The 17,154-nt window shown below is 42.6% G+C and overlaps 1 protein-coding gene across 9 annotated transcripts in view; it reads right to left on the bottom strand.

Moving 5' to 3' along the window:
* The window catches only part of Akap6 (A-kinase anchoring protein 6), a 443,623-nt gene that overhangs the window by 249,729 nt on the left and 176,740 nt on the right, over positions 1-17,154 (bottom strand). For all 9 annotated transcript variants that reach the window (XM_060387498.1, XM_060387493.1, XM_060387490.1 and 6 more), the window contains 2 exons: positions 14,791-15,042; positions 4,143-5,897 (listed from right to left, as the gene is read on the bottom strand). In XM_060387498.1, the coding sequence (XP_060243481.1) occupies positions 4,143-5,897; positions 14,791-15,042 (2,007 nt within the window). The remainder of the gene's footprint in view (positions 1-4,142; positions 5,898-14,790; positions 15,043-17,154) is intronic.

The following is a 17,154-nucleotide window of genomic DNA, read 5'->3' as shown; positions in this document are numbered from 1 at the left end:
CTATGGGACTTACATGGGTGGACAATATGAACAAAACTAGAGTTTGTGCTAAGTGAAATAAGTCAGTCACAAAAAAGATAGACACTTAATTATTCCATGTAGAAGATATTGCCAGAGTTCTTAAAATCAGAAATAAGGGACAGGAAAGGAGGGGAGTTACTTAAGAGCAAGAGCAGCAGACCCAGCCTGTGGATTGTGAACCCTCTGGAGGTCAAATGGTCACAGGGGTTGCCTAAGACCATTGGAAAACATAGGTATTTACATTACAATTCATAGCAGTAACAAAATTACAGTTATGAAACAGCAACAAAATAATTTTATGGCCTGGTGTCACCACAACATGAGGAACGGTATTAAAGGGTGTCAGCAATAGGAAGGTTGAGAACCACTGGAATTGAGTTTGGGACTTACAAAAAGAAAATATTCTAAAGAGCTGTTTCATACCAATGTGAATACCCAACATTATTGAACGGTACACCTAAAATGGCTAAAATATGGCAAATTGTTATATGGCTTTTGGTAACCACCACCACAACAACAACAACAACAAAACAGAAAAAAAAGAAGAAGAAAACAACACGATTATGTTATGATTGCCACCATCAGGTGTTGTCATAATGTGTCAGCATATAACCAAAAGGAGTTTGAAAAGATGAGGCTGTCTGCACCCACTTTACTGTGGGAGAATCATTGTTAAACCAGTGTTGCTTTAATCCACTCTCCTATTCTCAGAGCAGACTCAACCCACCCCTTCCCAGATTCATCTCTGAGCACAATGACAGCTGCCTTTGTGCAGACATGATGACAATTCTATGCAGCCCAGCTACAAAGAGGGAGCTCTGAACTAAATATTTGCTGCACTGAACCCGAAATAATTTATGAGCAATGAGAACCCCAGCTGGCAGTGCAGTTCTTAAAACTGGTTTATAGATGTCTTTGGGAATAAAACACAGCAACAGCTGAGCCATTTTACTATAGCCAAGATACCATAATCTGACGTTTGAAGACATTGTATCTCTGTGGAGAAATGGGCCTACCTATGACATACATCTCTCAAGTTGCTATCCCTGACTCCAACTGAATGGTGTCATTTCCCAGGACAGTGTTACCGCAGTGTGAGAAGCAGGCCTTGCATCAGGAAGCTTGTCTGGACGTCTCTGCTGAGGTGAGAATGCCCAGTGAGCCATTTCTGCAGCCCTCCGACCAGTGAGAGGACCAACAGCAGAACCTGGCATATAACATATGCTGCTCAGGAAGAGGTTTCCTTCTTTCTTCTTCAGTTAAGACCAGAGGCCAGGAACTTCGCTCCACAAAGGGCCGGAAGGGAAGTCTTTCATTTGTTTCAGGCTTCGTGTTTTCTGTTTCAACTCCTCAAGTCTACCATTGCAGAGCAAAACCATCCATAGACAAAAAGCGTGACAGTGTTCCTATAAAACATTACTTTACAAACAGGCTAGCTGGGTCCTGGAGCACTAGCCTAGGGTTCAAACGCTCAGCACTTCACAGAAGAAATAGAACAAATAAAGCAAATCAACAAATAAAACATGAGTAGAAATAAACAGGCTTGGGGCAGAATTGCCCTTTGGGGTAGAGCTAGGGTATTCATGTTAGCCATATTACAGTGGTCCAGACAGTAGACTAACTTTTGACCTATGTTAAAGTCTGTTTTTAGCACTCCCTTTTCTAATTTCTCCTCATTATTTTCATTCTATTTCATGCATTTATAAGGAAAAAAACTGCTTCAGTGGCCTGATTTGATTTTTTTACTCTTAATTTTATATTGAAAGCTCACAGAGAAGTGGATGCTCAAACCTGAAACTCAATCAGTTTATCTATCCCGTAAGTTCTTGGTAAGTCGTGAGGACTTGGGAAAAAACTCCCTCAAGCTGAAGAGATTCCCTGAATATATTAGGAGATAATAGTACATAGAAATGAGCCTCTATTTCTGAAGAAAGACAGGTTGCAACTTGAGTCTTGGCTTTTAAAATATTACTTAACAAATACGTCTGCTCTTGCTTATGTATGAACAAGAAAATAATTTTTTAAAAGACCCAAGGTTGTAAATAACAACGACTACCTGCAGTCAGGCCAGAACCCAAAGCTGGGTATAGGTGTGGGAGGGAGAGCTAATGGATATTTCTTTAATGTCTATATTCTTAAACCATATGAATATGCTGTCTATTAAAAAATGAGTTTCTAAAACAAATGGGAAAAAGTCCACGAGGCTTCAACCCTACACAAAAAACTGAGGGCAACTGAGTAAAACTGCGAGTGGGTGGCTCCCCCCAGGAGAGAGCCTTCCAACGGGAGGCCCAGTACCAAACAGCCCTGAAAACATACATACAAGAAACAATATATACACTCAACAGGTTATGTTAGGAATGTATGTGCACACACACACACACACACACGCACACACTCACTCACACACACATATGCATGCAATAACAATCAATGAAAAAAGGCCATGGATTTGAAGAAGACTGGGAAGGGGTATATTGCAGAGTTTGGAGGGGAAAACAGAAAGGGAGAAATGTAATTAAATTACAATCTCAAACATGGCTGAGCAAATGTCCTTGTTGTATACTTGAGCATATTTTGGATATATGTCTAGGAGTGGTATGGCTGGATCTTGAGGTAGCACTATTCCTAATTTTCTGAGAAAACACCAGATTGATTTCCAAAGTGGTTGTACAAGTTTACATTCCCACCAGCAGTGGAGGAGGGTTCCCCTTTCTCCACATCCTCTCCAGCATGTGTTGTCACTTGAGTTTTTAATTCTAGCCATTCTGATGGGTGTAAGGTGAACTCTCAGGGTTGTTTCCTTTAGGCAGAGAGCAGGGAATCTTATGAAAGAAGGGGGAGAAAGAAAGACCTGGAGGGGACAGGAGCTCCACAAGGAGAGCAACAGAACCAAAAAAATCTGGATAGGGGCCTTTTATGAGACTGATACTCCAAAGAAGAACCATGCATGGAGATAACATAGAACTCCTGCTCAGGTGTAGCCCATGGCAGCTCAGCTCAGTCTCTAAGTGGGTTCCCTAGTAAGGGGAACAGGGGCGCTAGTAATGGGAACAGGGGCTGTCTCTGACATGAACTCAGTGGCTGGCTCTTTGATCACCTCCCCCTGAGGGGGGAGCTGCCTTACCAGGCCAGAGAGGAAGACAATACAGCCAGTCCTGAGCGGACCCAGGGGTCACAGTGATGGTCTACTAAATCTGGGTGGTTCTAAAACTTGTCCCCTACTGAAATGTCCCTGTTGGAGAGATGCCAATCTGTTTAAACACTGCAACAGCAAAAATGAAGGAAGAATCAAAAGATACAGGTTTGCATTTTAGCTTTCCAAGCAAAAGTGTCAACCAGGTGGTATGTCTGTCAACCCAGCTAGTTTAGCCTGTTTCCATTGGTAAAATAATAACCAGGCATGATCTACCCTCTTTGCATAATGGCTGAACTGGGCTTAAAGGTGCACCTGGAAGATTTTTACACATAGTAAAGTGCTGTGCAAATCTTGCAAGGTATGAGCAATTTATGTCAATGAAGAAAAATAATGATAGAATTAACTGGATCTATTTCCAACAGAGTTCTAAGGAAAGCTCTAAGTTCTAAGGATGCCTCTGGACCAAAGGACTTTTCACATCTAATAATTCCTTCTAAGAGTACAGATTTACCCAAAATTAAGTCTCTTTTCCCGGATCCCCTTGGTAGTAGTGCTTGTGAGAGACGGCTTAGCAGTAAGACAGAGGTCCTCAAGACACGCGAGGGCTACGAAAAGAGATTTGGAAGAGCTGAAGGTAACAGTGACTCTTTCTCCGGAAGCCCTTGCATGTGTAGCTACCGTTATGGGTTGTTTTCATCACTGACATCAGTGGGCCGTTCATCAAAAGCCTACTTTTAACACCATCAACAGAATTCTACAGCGAGCAGCGACTACCCTGATAAGGCCCGCACGATGGCTAGAACGTCAAAATGTGGGGTTCGTGGATCGTTTCCATAGCTTTCTTTGAAGAATTTAAAAATTTTCTAACAAGTTTGTCAACGTATTTGATAATAGAGTAGGGAGGAGGTAAATGTTCTTTAGCATTACTTTTTAAACTCAGGCAAAAAAAAAAAAAAAATTACCAGATTAAAACTAACATTACCTCTATTCTTTCCCATATGGCTTCATAGTTGTCCTGGTGCTGAATATCTTGTATTAGTTTCTGAATGAAAACTGATTTTGTAGCAGAATGGCTCTCATTCTTCTCAGAGGATGAAGGTCTCTCTGATTTCTCATCAGTGAATTTTTTCACGCCAGAGAGAGGCATACAGTCCTCATCAGAAAGACTGTCACTCAGGGGCCCAGACTCAATGCTCCCACCAAGAGAAGAGGCTATGTCACTGCATGAGCTTGGGGACGCCCTGCCCAGCCTTGTGTGATTTTTCTTAATCTGGTAGGTTGGATAGATTTCAGAATCGGAATTCATTTCGGACAGTTCCCAGTCATCAATATCCTGGATGGTCTCTGCCCTGGGCTTCTGGGGCAGAAGCTTGGTTAGGTTTTCCAGTTTCAGAGCTAACACCTCTGTCTGTCTCAGATGAGAGGGTAGCGCTAGGTATTCCTCAGAGCCGTACCAGGCCTCCACTACCTGGCCGTTCTGTGTGCCGTGACTCGGAGCAGGGGAGGAGTCTCCTTGGCTTTCGTTTCTAGAAAGCAGAGCAACTGGAGAACTGGTGTTGTCCGAGCCAACAGAGGAGTGGCCGCTGTGAGCGCACGCCGGTGAAGTGGAGGCCTCCGGCTGCACTGGTAATTGCGCACTGTAGCTCCTCTGAAGGCACAGCTCGGCTGAGGACGCACAGGTGGAATCCGCCTCTGGGCTCACGGCCGTGGGAGCTGCAGGAGGCACCGTGCTCAGAGCCGCTGGGCTCCTGACCGCCGCTTGCCTCCCTGAAGCGCTGCCCCTTTTAGGTGTTCGGCACAGAGGTTCCTCGGCCAAGGTCTTCTGCGGCTTCTTCAGCCGAGCTTTCTCTCTGTGGCAGTCAGTGAGCCTTCCCAAACTGGAAGACATTTCTTTAATGTGACTTTTGACTATGTTTTCCAGGTTGCTAATGCCCACCTTGTGCAGACATTCGTAGGACTGGCTGGCGGCAGAGGGGCTGCTGGGGTAGGAAGACTGCAGGATCAGGCAGAGCTTGGATCTGTCAGGGGGCTCCGCCAGGGAGGGGGTGCTTCTGCTCAGTTCGGGCTTCAGGTCAACCAGCTGCCTCTTGCCTTCACTGCTTTTCCACTCATTCTTACGAATTTCTTTTAGGAAAAGCCCTCTTTTGGGCAATGTGGGCTGCGTGGGTGAGTCCTCGTTATAATTAAAGCAATCGCGGATAGATCTCTTGGGAGTCGGGATTTCACAGGGAACAACAGGCTGGGGCTTTTTCTCATCAAGCGTTGGAGCAGACCTGGGGTCTTGCTTGGCAGTCTCTGCAGGGCTTTGAACCGTTTCTGTCAGCTTGTCCCCTGAGGAGGCCATCGGGGATGCTGAGCCTCGCTGCTCTCCAGCGGCGGGAGCATCGTCTTCCTCAGGTTCACCCTTGTGCTCTTTTGAAAGAGACATTTGAGATGAGGCCTCACTGGCTGCTTCGTCACCAGAAAGGGCAGGGTCGGTGGCCACTGTAAGCAGCCCAACGCTCCGGATAAGCTCGGGGAATTCCTTTTCCATCTCGCTGTAGCTCCAAGAGTCGAAAGGTTTAGTTTTGGCCTGGCTAGAGGTCATGTCACCCAGGCCACCAAGCAGATCCTCGCTTGGACTATAGTCTGACAGTTCAAACGCCGTAATTCCGCAATCCAGAGACAAGTAATTCTGAGAACATTTGATAGTTAACTGCCCTGAGTCATCCACTTCTGTGAGAGAATCAAGCCGGCCCTGAAACACACAACAGTAACGGTTTCAGTACATGCAACATTTACATTAAACTGCATTCCACATGAAATCTCAACCAGTTTCAGTTGCTCTCGTCTGACCCATAGAAAGGCACTTTAACCAGCTACCACACTGCTTTATATACACTCTTCGCCTTTTAAGGAAGTATTCAAAGTGGGCATAGAGTCTTACAGTTGGTGGAGCCTAGCCCCAAAGTCCCATTCTATCTTTTCTTAAGATGGTGCAGTAATAGTCTCTGAAGCACTTCAGGGTTTGTTTGCTGCCTGAAGCCCTGGAAACTGCACTAGGAAACTGGCATTCCAGAAAAGTGTTTGTTCTACAAGTCTACTGCCATGCTCTGTCCCAGCTCTCCTTTTCCTGTGCTTGCTAAGTTACTGGCGCTAGCCTTGAACTCCCGCTGCACTTATCAGGCTTACACTTGCAATCCCTCTGCCTCCTGAGTAGCTATAGTTACAGAGCTACATGACAAGGCCTGTCTTCATAAGCCTGGTGACTAAGGGCCATTTGAGGCCTTGGACTGAGCCTGTCAGCCTGAATAATCAGGTTCTAACCTTGATTATTGCTTTAAACAAACATGCCCGTGATGCGCCAACATTATAGAGAGTTTGGGGTGGCTGTTCAGGCCACAAACTGTCTCTATCATGGCCTGTCTTTTGGAAGTTGCTAGCATGTGCTTCCTATTTACTCAAGTAATTATTCCTTCTGGAGTCTCTGATGAGGTTAAAGACCAGACAGTCATAGTATTACAATTAGCTTAGTTGCTTAGGAATTAAAAAGATGTTTTAGATCTAGATAGATGTTTTTAGGTTGATAGATACAAACTATAAAATAACCTAGGTACAAAACCTTAGACCCTCATAGACAAAATAAATATTTTCTTCAAGATTGCCAAATACGTTTACACTAGACATTATATATGTAAGCCTTGGCTATTGGTTTTTATAATTGTTTCATACTTGTTCTTACTGTATAAAAATGTCCTTTTTATTTACACAGAAAAGAAGAATTGTTGGAGGCTGGTCTAGTGCTAATTACTGGCACTCAAGATTTGGTTACTGCCTGCTGGATACACCCATCCTTGTTTGTGTAAAACTGCCTAAAACATTATACCTGATTGTTCATTGCCTATACCTGGGCAGGGAAGAATGGGGTAGGCATGGCTAGGTTCCTGGGCTTTTGAGGATGGAAGAATCAAGAGAATCATGAACAGACAGACAGATGAAAGAAAGGAAGGAGGAGGATGCCAGAATGGGTTAGCCTGGAGAAGAAACCACATGGTGCTGGGAGGAAGGACCACAATAATGGCGTGAAAAGGCCCAGATGAAGGACACAAGCAAGTACCATGGGATCATGGATGGAAGGTAGACCAGACGAGGAGGAAAAGTTGGATGACATTGGATGGGGCTGGGAGGTGGATGGTGAAGATACTGAAATAGTGTAAGTGAAATATCTGCTCAAGGTGACTAAGGCAGTTACAAATCTAACAGGTTTCTGTGTCTTGTTATTTGGAATAGTGGGTTAAACAATGCCGCTGTGATAATCTTAGGGCTAATAATAAACCTTATATAGCCCAACACCCATTTTTTATTTACTACAATTTGCCTGATTCTCTAGTTTGTGCTCTATGCTGCCAGGGACCTTTACAAATTGCAGATGTGTGCTGTTACTTCTCTGCTTCAAATTTTTAGTAGCTTCCTTTAACTGTTAGACTAAAAACTAGTCTAAAATATCAGGGCCAGGGATGAGACACCTCCCCAGCCCCTCCCCCAAACCCAAACTGTCTGAGGGAAACACATGAATAGGCTATCTCATGCCACTTTCCCCTCCCTGGTGCTGTCCATCCACACTGTCTTCTTTGCAGTTTCTGAACACAGAATGCCCCCCCGCCTCAGAACTTTGCATTTAGTATCTTGAAATCTAAGAGATAAGGACCCCTTAGACATTAGCTAAAGTTTTTACTTCTTCTAGACTTCAGACTCTCACCTCAGTCAGAACCATGCATAGAAAGCTCTTAAAGTCTACGCTAACTTCCCTTTTAACTATTTCTCTCAATGGGGAATAGTAACTAATACTGTAATTAGTCATCTAATTTGTTCCCCTTTGTATGTAAGTGTCATAAGAACATTAGCCATGTGGAAAATGTGTAGTCTGGCCAGCGTCCCTGCAGCATTTAGAGAGATGCATGTGGGGAGTGAAAAAATGGTGACACTTTGTAGTCTCTCTAGGTCTAAGTGTAACCTCTTCCTCTAATTACGTGCTTTAACTCAACTGGTTAAACTCAGCAGGCTTCAGAGTCATGTTCTTGCTCTAACAGTAGCTCTGTGACTGTGTCAGTGGCTTGATGCTGTGTAACTTTTGTTTTCCCATCTATAAAGCAGAAATGACAGGACAGTGCGCTAATTCTGTGTGTAAGTGTGCTTGCCACCAAGATGACAGCTTGAGTATGAGACCCTGAGCACACCTGGGAGAAGGAGAATCCCGGTTCTGAAAGCAGTCTGTTGGAGGTTGGTCTGATGCGTGTTACTGGCCCTCAAGCTCTGGGTACACTTATCCTTGTTGTGTAAACCTACCTGATTGGCTGGTTAAATGGCCTATACCTGGGCAGGGCAGAATGGGGTAGGGGTGGCTTAATGTTCCTGGGCTTTAGAGGACAGGAGAATCACAGGAGAATATACTCCTGGCCTTCCCTGTTTGTGCAAAGGAAGATGGTTGACGCTTTCAACATGTGTTATTCCTGAACTCTGAAATTTATTCATTACAGTAATACCTTTCTTTAGTACTTTTTAAACCTCATGGAAGTTTTGTGGGATAGTAACTATGATAAAAAAAATAGAAAGCAATATTGTCAAATTGTACTAGTTGATAATTTTTAGAAAGCTCTTGTGCGATGGCTTAGGAACATAATTATCCATTATAATAGATTTTAATATACCATTTTATTAATTCTTTGATAATTTCATACAAGGTATTTTGGTCATATCTAACTCCCATTTCTCCCCTAATTCCCACCAGATCTGCAACCCCTACCTTACCCTCTTCAACTTCTTGTTCTATCCCCTCTAAAAATCCTCATCGAGTCCAGTTTGTGCTGCCATGGGTGCAGTGGTCTTGTCATCTCTGTAAGGTGCCATTTTCCTCCGGTCTCCCCCACTGGCCGCTACACTCGTTCTGCCCTTCTCTTCGGTCCCTCAACCTCGGAGAGGGGTGATTTAGATTTCCCGTTTGTATTGTTTTGGGGTCTCCAGGACACCTCTGACCAACAACTTGGGGGGAGGTATCTCCTATCTAGCACTGGTTCTTTAATTTAGCAACCTATAGTTTCTGAGAGGAACATTACCCCCTATGTAGTGTAACCCCAAATAAACTATTTTATATGAATACGTAAATAGTATCCTTATAGAAAAGAAACTCCTAAGTAATGACTGACCAAATCAAAAAATTAAAATAGAAATCTACTTTTATATTGGGACTCTCACTATTACTCACTTAAAAATTGCAAACTGTAATTTTTGCTTTTCTGACTCATTCCTGGGTGGTTTGGGGTTCTGTCTTTGTTGTTTAATGAAGCCTGGAAGTCACTCAACTCCACTTAGCTCATTTTTGCTGAGCTTGGAGGTTAGTGATCCTCCCTTGTTTAGGGTAGTTCAGCGTTAGAGGCAGAGTGTGCCTTCCTCCTCAATATCCATCATTGCTAGAAGGAATAAGACAGCAAGCAACAAGGCTGAGCATCCACTGAGCAGTTCATCTTGAACAGTAGATATTTAATAAATGATTGGACATGAATATGTTAAAAATATGTTAGATAAATAAATGATTGCATCTCAGAATAGAGTATGACTGATCTTTCTAAAACTTTGGGGATCTCTAGCCTGCTACTGGCTTGATTAAAAAAAAAAAGCCATAACTCAAAAGCATTCATGTTACTAATATTGAATGTTTAATCTTGGGGGGAAAAGCCCATCCCTCCCCGACCAAAGCAATCATCAAGCAGATACAGTATAGTCTTGGGATGCAGAATGGAGTTCAGTAGTAGAGTGCTAGTGCAGAATGGTGCACTTAGTCCCTAGCATTGGAGGTGGGCTGAGGGGGGCTATGCAACAGCAGGAGAGCTGTGAAAAGCGATACAGGCTTTCACTATGCAGTGGCTTCTGGTGGGAGAAGAGAAGTCATGCTGGCAATTGAACCAATGGACTTTTAAGAAAAAAAATAAAATAAAACAACAAAAAAGTTCCCTGAAGTTTCTCAGAGCAGATGATTGATAAGTTTCATTACCTAAAGTGCTGCTTAGTAAGAATCGTGCATTTAGTTTTGCTGATTCCTTCCACATCACCTCCCAGACGCTTTGCTGACATATACAAATAAAAAATAGGCCACACAGGCTATGAAACTGAAGGATGAGGACGTGATGGTTTTCCTGCCTTTAGATACCAGAATTACCACATAGGACTGTTAGTGCTGAGAGTTGTGTCAGGGCTGCCTGGCAACGTCTTTCCTCAGATACACCCTCACATTTGGAGGCTGCTCTTGAATGGAGGATGCATTGTATGTGGGTGGCAATTTATTCACTTGTCTTCAACTTCCAGGAAGCTCCTGGCTTCTTTCCTAATTTGAACATAGATTATGCTTTGTTCCTAATCTATAATTAAGTTAGCTGAAACCCCAATCCTTTCTTACATCCTTTTTTCAGTACTACACTATAACTTGTCACCAACTGGAGATGTTAACAGCCATAACTTAGAAGCTTGTCCCCTATTAAAATGCTCCACAGGTCTATCCTCTGCTACGCAGCACCCATTCCTGTGGTCCCCAATTCAATGTGGCCACCCCTCTCTTCCCTCCATAGTGTCCCACATGTTTTGATTCCTATCAACAAAGTCATGGTCCTCTTAACAAAATGCCACCAGCCCCACCCTGAAGCAGAGGATGAGCTCTCTCCAATCCGTTCATCTTCACCCCTGGCAGCTCTGATTCTGAACACATTCCAGAGAGCAGAAGTGAACTGGAAAGAGTGGGCATGATGAGGAAAAGGAAAGCACACTTCACTCTGATGGATGATGGGAAAACACACACAAAAAAAGCTTTCAGCATCATTTGACTACATAACAATTCTTAAGAATTTTCATTTTTCTGTAGGCTGAAATTATAAATCAGATAATCACTACGATTAATCCCTAGTTCACCAGCCTAAAGTAATATCCCCCTGTTCTATACCTGAAGAAGTAGTTATCTGCTTTGTTTTAAAGCATTTAACTTGGTTCTGCAGATATCATCCAGTAATGCCTATATACCAAATATCCGGTCCAAGCTTCATGTCATGGGAGAGACAGCGTAGATCTGGTTCTTACACAGCTCACAAGCTAGTGTTGCCCTGGCTTGTCAGAAACTAGCTGGAGAAAAGTGCCAGTGTGGGAATACACAAAACACCAGGATGTGAAAGTGCTGCAAGAAGCCCACAGAGAAGGAAGAATCGTTGATGCTACCTTCATGTTATCTTTCCATGTGTTAAGAACTACTAATCACCACGTAGACAAACTCTTCTTCCAGCTTCAGCTCTCTCGTCCATAAGACAGATATAATGATAACAGCTCCCTCTCTGCTACCATCTAAAATCATGTGATCACAGAATTATGAAGGTGATGCTAGTGTTCACTCATCATTCTATGCCTAGTGCCTTCTACATACTAGGAAACCAATAAAAACTTGGAGAATGTGGAAGAGAAAGCAAGGATAATAATAATACTTATAATAATAATAATTATTATTATTATAATAATAATACTTATAATAGATAAGTAGAGAAAGAAAGAAAGGAAAGAAGGAAGGCAGGAAGGAAGAAAAAAAAGAAAGAAAGCTAGGCATCTGTCAGCTCCCCTGGTAGGACTTGCTAAGCTAGACATCAGTTGAAAAGTGGTGTGGTTTAATTTAGTTTATTTCTAAGTTTGTGTATTTAAGCAGCCTCTTAACTTTTCTTCCATTTTCTTGTTTATAAAACTATTTACTCCTCACCTTCTTTGCTAAATGAAGCAAATGGTGAAGTGTCTGCCTGGTATTTAGAGTACAGAGCATTTTGGTGTGGTTCACTGCACATTCTGAACTTTGCTTCGAAGTGTTTTATCTCTTGAATGTGTTTGTTTGGTGCTTGATTTGTTTTAGTTTAGGTATGTGCCCACCATTTTGTTTATTGTACGTATTCTGCTCAATATTCAAATAAACTCATATATTTTGTATTTGTCAAAGAGAAAAACAATTAGAACTCGTCACTTTCTCATATTTCAAACTCACTCTTTTGTGTGGCTCTGAAATTCAAATGAATTCTGAAACCAAATCCCCTTTTACTGGATGGGCATCTGCTATTCTAGTTATCAGTGTTTCATTTTATTTTGTATTTTAGTTTTACAATTTCATTTCCACTCTGCAGATCTTCCAGCACTAAATGTACTCAGAGAATGTTTTCTGAATTTCTTTCCATTTTCCCAGTTCTGGTATGCAGGCAAAAATAAATAAATAAATAGATAAGTAGAGAAAGAAAGAAAGGAAAGAAGGAAGGCAGGAAGGAAGAAAAAAAAGAAAGAAAGCTAGGCATCTGTCAGCTCCCCTGGAGGCATGCTAGAGTCACAAACAAATGAATCAGAAAGAGTTCCCCAAGAGTCAGAGCAGGCTCTGAGGCCACTGTTCCTCTGCCCTTCTGCAATAATTCTAAAACTGCTCTCAAAATAAAAATTTACCAAACTGCTTCAAGTTAAATTCATAAATAAATTTCTAGTTCTTTTTGTAAGAATCACAGGGGGTACTACATAGTACAAACTCACGATGTTGTTAGAGAAAAGTCAGCTATTATCAATTAGTCAATGGCTTTTCCCCATTTTTTTTCTGTTTCCATTTAATGAATTTTATGAGTTCAATGCAAATTATATAATCTATTTATATATTATAAAATAATATAATTCATACAACCATAAGCCTTAGAATATTTCTGTCTTCAAATTCCTATAACAAGAAGTGGTGACCCCCTATCTTCTACTTAATAAATCAATATGTCAAATGAACATCTTTGAACCAGTCTGCATGTCTCTTCCGCAGTAGACAGAGGTGTTTCTGAAGAAAGACCCCTGTAGAATATAGACAAGTCTCTGACCTCCATCAGCATATAGGCTAAGGGGTGGTAGTTCACAGGGAAGATGGTCAGCTGGAACTTGTGGTATCTCACAACCCTGAGAGTCACATCTGAGAGCCTCTGGGGCTTGGGGAGCAATGACATCTGAAAGCCAACACAGCCCCCATTTACCCCATGGTCCCAGCCACAGCAGCAAGGAACACTAACTACACATGGAGACTGGCAAGCTCAGAAGAGAACAAAGAACATCTGGATTCCCATTGACTTCTAAGCCCCACACAGATTTTCAACAATGGCATCTTTATTTTGAATAAACAAAATCAGTAAGAGTACATCATTTATAAAAACAGGCACAGATTTGTTTCATGATGTTGACAGTTCAACTGTCACTGAAACACTAATAAATTAATAAATTAGTGAATTCTGTAACACTTGTTAAAAAGCTTCTTCTCTCAAACATACAGGAGATTTATAAACTTGAAGGATTTGTTTTCCAAAAAAAAAAAAATATTAACAAATTACTGAACTAAGCATCAAGAGGCACAGAACTGTAGGGACAAAGACTATGTACGTGTCCATGTTTTCTACATCTATCTACACACATATAGCTACACAAGTAGAATAAGCTAGGCATATTTAAGAATGATAAGAGTTAATTTGGATTAAAATCCAGTGTCCATTGTTTGGGATTTTGTTGCTGCTGCTGTTCCATTTCAGTGGTGAGACTGAACTTAGAACCTTGGACATGCTAAATAAGCACCCACCACCAACGAATTCCCAGGCCCAGTGTCCACTCTATCCATACTGGTTTTCTACAGCAGGAAGCTAAACATGGAGGCTGCCTTAAAAAACAATAATTTTGACCTCAAAACAAGATCCAGTTCTCTTGCTATGGCTTTAAAGGCTTATCTTTGCAATCTACCTCTGCTCTCTCTGTTGATCTCTACCAAATCCTGATTTCAGTCTCCAGCTTTTCTTAGTCTCATCTCTTTTACTTTTGGTCCTGTCAACCTGTCTGTCTTGATCATGTTGTGTCTATTTATCTGTTTAATCTCACCTCCCCTTCAGGACACAGGGCAGCCCTGCTCTGGAAAACCTTTCTTATTTAATCTGATGCTTCTTTCCCTGACATCCTACCGCATCTTGTAGACTCATCACAGCATCTATTCTTTTGACTCTATCCCTGACTAGATTCAAAGCTCCTTACAAGCAGAAATGACAGGTTTGGGGGTACTGGGCATTTATGTATATGTGTGCTTTGCCTGGGTAGATCTGTATATACTACATGCATGCCTGGTACCTACTAGAACCAGAAGAGGGTGTCAGGTCATCAGGAACTAGAGTTACAGATAGTTGTGAGCTGCCATGAGAGGGTTAAAAAGTGAACCTTCCTCTGGAAGAGCAGTCAGTGCTCTTAACTGCTAAGCTATCTTTCCAGCCAATAGATTCTGTTTTGATCATGTTTTTAGTATCTAGTACCTGAACATAGTAAGTGTTAAAAAAAAAATGTGTATTAAGTCATTGAAGAGCAGACAGGAAGTCAGGAAGTGCTAGAAACATCTATGGATGACATCTGTACAAACTCTTCTGTATGTCAAAGGCCCTTCGTCTACAAGCGCTCAGCTGCTAGTCACTCCACCCAGATCTGAGTTAGAGACCTGCTCACTTCCCCGTAAAGATCTCATTCTCACATCTCTAAGCTGAAAATATGTTAAAGGGGAAAGACCTGACAGAGCATCGCTTGCTGTCAAGGGCACTCACCTCCTTTGTCTCCTCAGAGAACGCCTGCAGAATGTCAGTCTGCCTGGTGTAGTTGCCATTGGCGTCCTGCAGACCTTGTAGGATTCGCTCCCGCAGAACAAGCACAGAAACACGGAGCTGGTGCCAGAGCAGCTGCACTGCGTGGATGTCTACAATGACATTGACCGAGTAGGACAGCAGCTTCAGGGAGAACTCCGTCTCAAGGAGGGCATGGATCTGCTCAACGTGGTCCGAGATGTCTTCACAAATGTCCTGCAGCAAAGGAAAGAGGGTGACTTAACCTTTCCCTGGGGCAGAGGGGTTATAAAAGGTCACTCGTCCAACACAAGGGCAGCCACAGCATGTTTTAGACGTCTGGCTTCCTTTGTTCTATTACACAGTTGCAGATATATTCCTGTATGCTGGCCCATCTACACATACGGGAAGGTTGAGCTATTTCAAACACAGAAATGTTATTGTGCCTTCAGGTATTCAAATTACAGGTTCAGCTAAGAGGTCAGTCTGTCACTACTCTTGTCTTCTCACTCCTTCTGGTGCTAGAGGAGGACTCAGCAGCTGCTCTGAGCATACAACATTGGAGAACAAAAGCAGCAGTCAGGTGTGTAGGAACAGAGAAAGGCTAGAGTGTGTTTCCGAGGGGTCCCCAGACTTCCTAAACTAGCTATGACGTCTTCAGTGTAAGGGACAATGCTCACTCTCCAAAAACTGACACGATTTAGTACTTCAGTCACAGTGAAGATCCCAGTTTCCAACTCTCACTTGGCAAGTAGAATTACTTTGGGGATGCAAAGATGAAAAAAGAACAAAAAATCTAGAACAAGAACATCACTAACTCAAAGTTTCAATCACCGTCACACGCATTACTAGGAAGGCAGATTCCAATCTGACGTGACACTTGATTCATAAGTTCTTGGTGTCCATGGCTGTCAGAGGGCAGACAGAGAGATAAGGTCCATGAATGATCACTTGCTTGGTCAGTTTAAGGGACAATTAAGAATCAGAATAACACATGCACAGCATACATATGTTGGGTTTTGTTGTGTCACTGACTTTTAAAACTGGGGATTTCAGCTAAAGCAAATTTTTCAGAGGAACATTTGAGTGCTGAGCCCTACAGAATATAGACAAGTCTCTGAGCTCCATCGGCATGTATGCTAAACAATCTTTCTATGGCAGGAAGATAACCTTTTGATTTCAGGTACATGCATTTCAGTTGAAATTTTTTTAAAGAACTTAAACTACATTACATTAACAGATGCATCTGGCTTACATTTCCCCCTCTCCACACCAGCCACACCGTCATCTTAACTAATACTCATTTTCACTCTGCTGCGTCTCAGACTCCCTTTATTCTGTACCGCCTAGGCCTCCAGCCCTAGACCACTGCCACCTCCCTCTCCACAGCTCCCTTCTGGACCCTGTCATCACTCCATCTGTGTGACAGTAGCAGCAGGTTTCAGGTCAGCACCTCCTCTTCCCCGGTCATTTTTATTCGCACTACAGATACGCTTCCACACCTCCTAGACCCCAGCCCTTTCCCCCCCCCCAGCCCCAGCACAGCACTGTGTCTAACATTCCAGCCACTCTCTTGACAGCATTGCCAACTTCTTATAGTCTTGATTTTTATTAACCTCTCTCTGCCTCCTTGAGCCCATAGATACAGAACACTTCAAATGTCTGGAAGACAAAATGGCTTTGTTAGCAGCCTAGACAACAAAATTACAGATAGCCCACTGTCCTCTCAAGGACTGTTGCTTATATATGTTTTTATTTATTTGTTTGTTTGTTTGTTTATATACAGATGCTAATGAGCACATGCTTCCCAGTGCCTGCTGCCCAGTTCTACCTGAGGAAGGACCTCCGCACCAGTTAGACCAGACGCCATGTTGACACGCCAGAGGACCTTGGTCTCATCAAAATATCACTCTGATCATATAAAACACATCCATCATTTTGGTACCAGGCTGTGCCCTACTCTGTTACTCCAAACTATGTAAAATACTGTTTTTAGACTGTGCTTTGCCCTAGGTGACTCCAATTTGCAATCAACATTTGAGTGAAAATGTGGGATAATTCTGTACCTTGTGCACAAAAACATCACCACCCATTCGGCATGTTCCACAAAGCACAGACCAATTCTTAAAAGCAAGAAGTCATTGGCTGTACGTTTAGCAAAGTATACTGGGACCATATGAATACAGGGATTATTAAAATCAGACCAGAAAAAAAGACCAAGGAAGAGTGCAACGCCCTCCCTGGATCCCCTAAAGAGGACCCGTGAACACTGCAAGGGCTCTGACCCCCGCCAACCTGCCATCTAACTCCTCACTGTGTACATGAGAGGACCAACAAGAGGAGGATGCC

This window comes from Meriones unguiculatus, chromosome 7 (assembly GCF_030254825.1).
Source record: "Meriones unguiculatus strain TT.TT164.6M chromosome 7, Bangor_MerUng_6.1, whole genome shotgun sequence".
Lineage (NCBI taxonomy): Eukaryota > Metazoa > Chordata > Mammalia > Rodentia > Muridae > Meriones > Meriones unguiculatus.
Note: the sequence above shows the minus strand (reverse complement) of the source record. Positions and strands in the feature narration are given on the sequence as shown.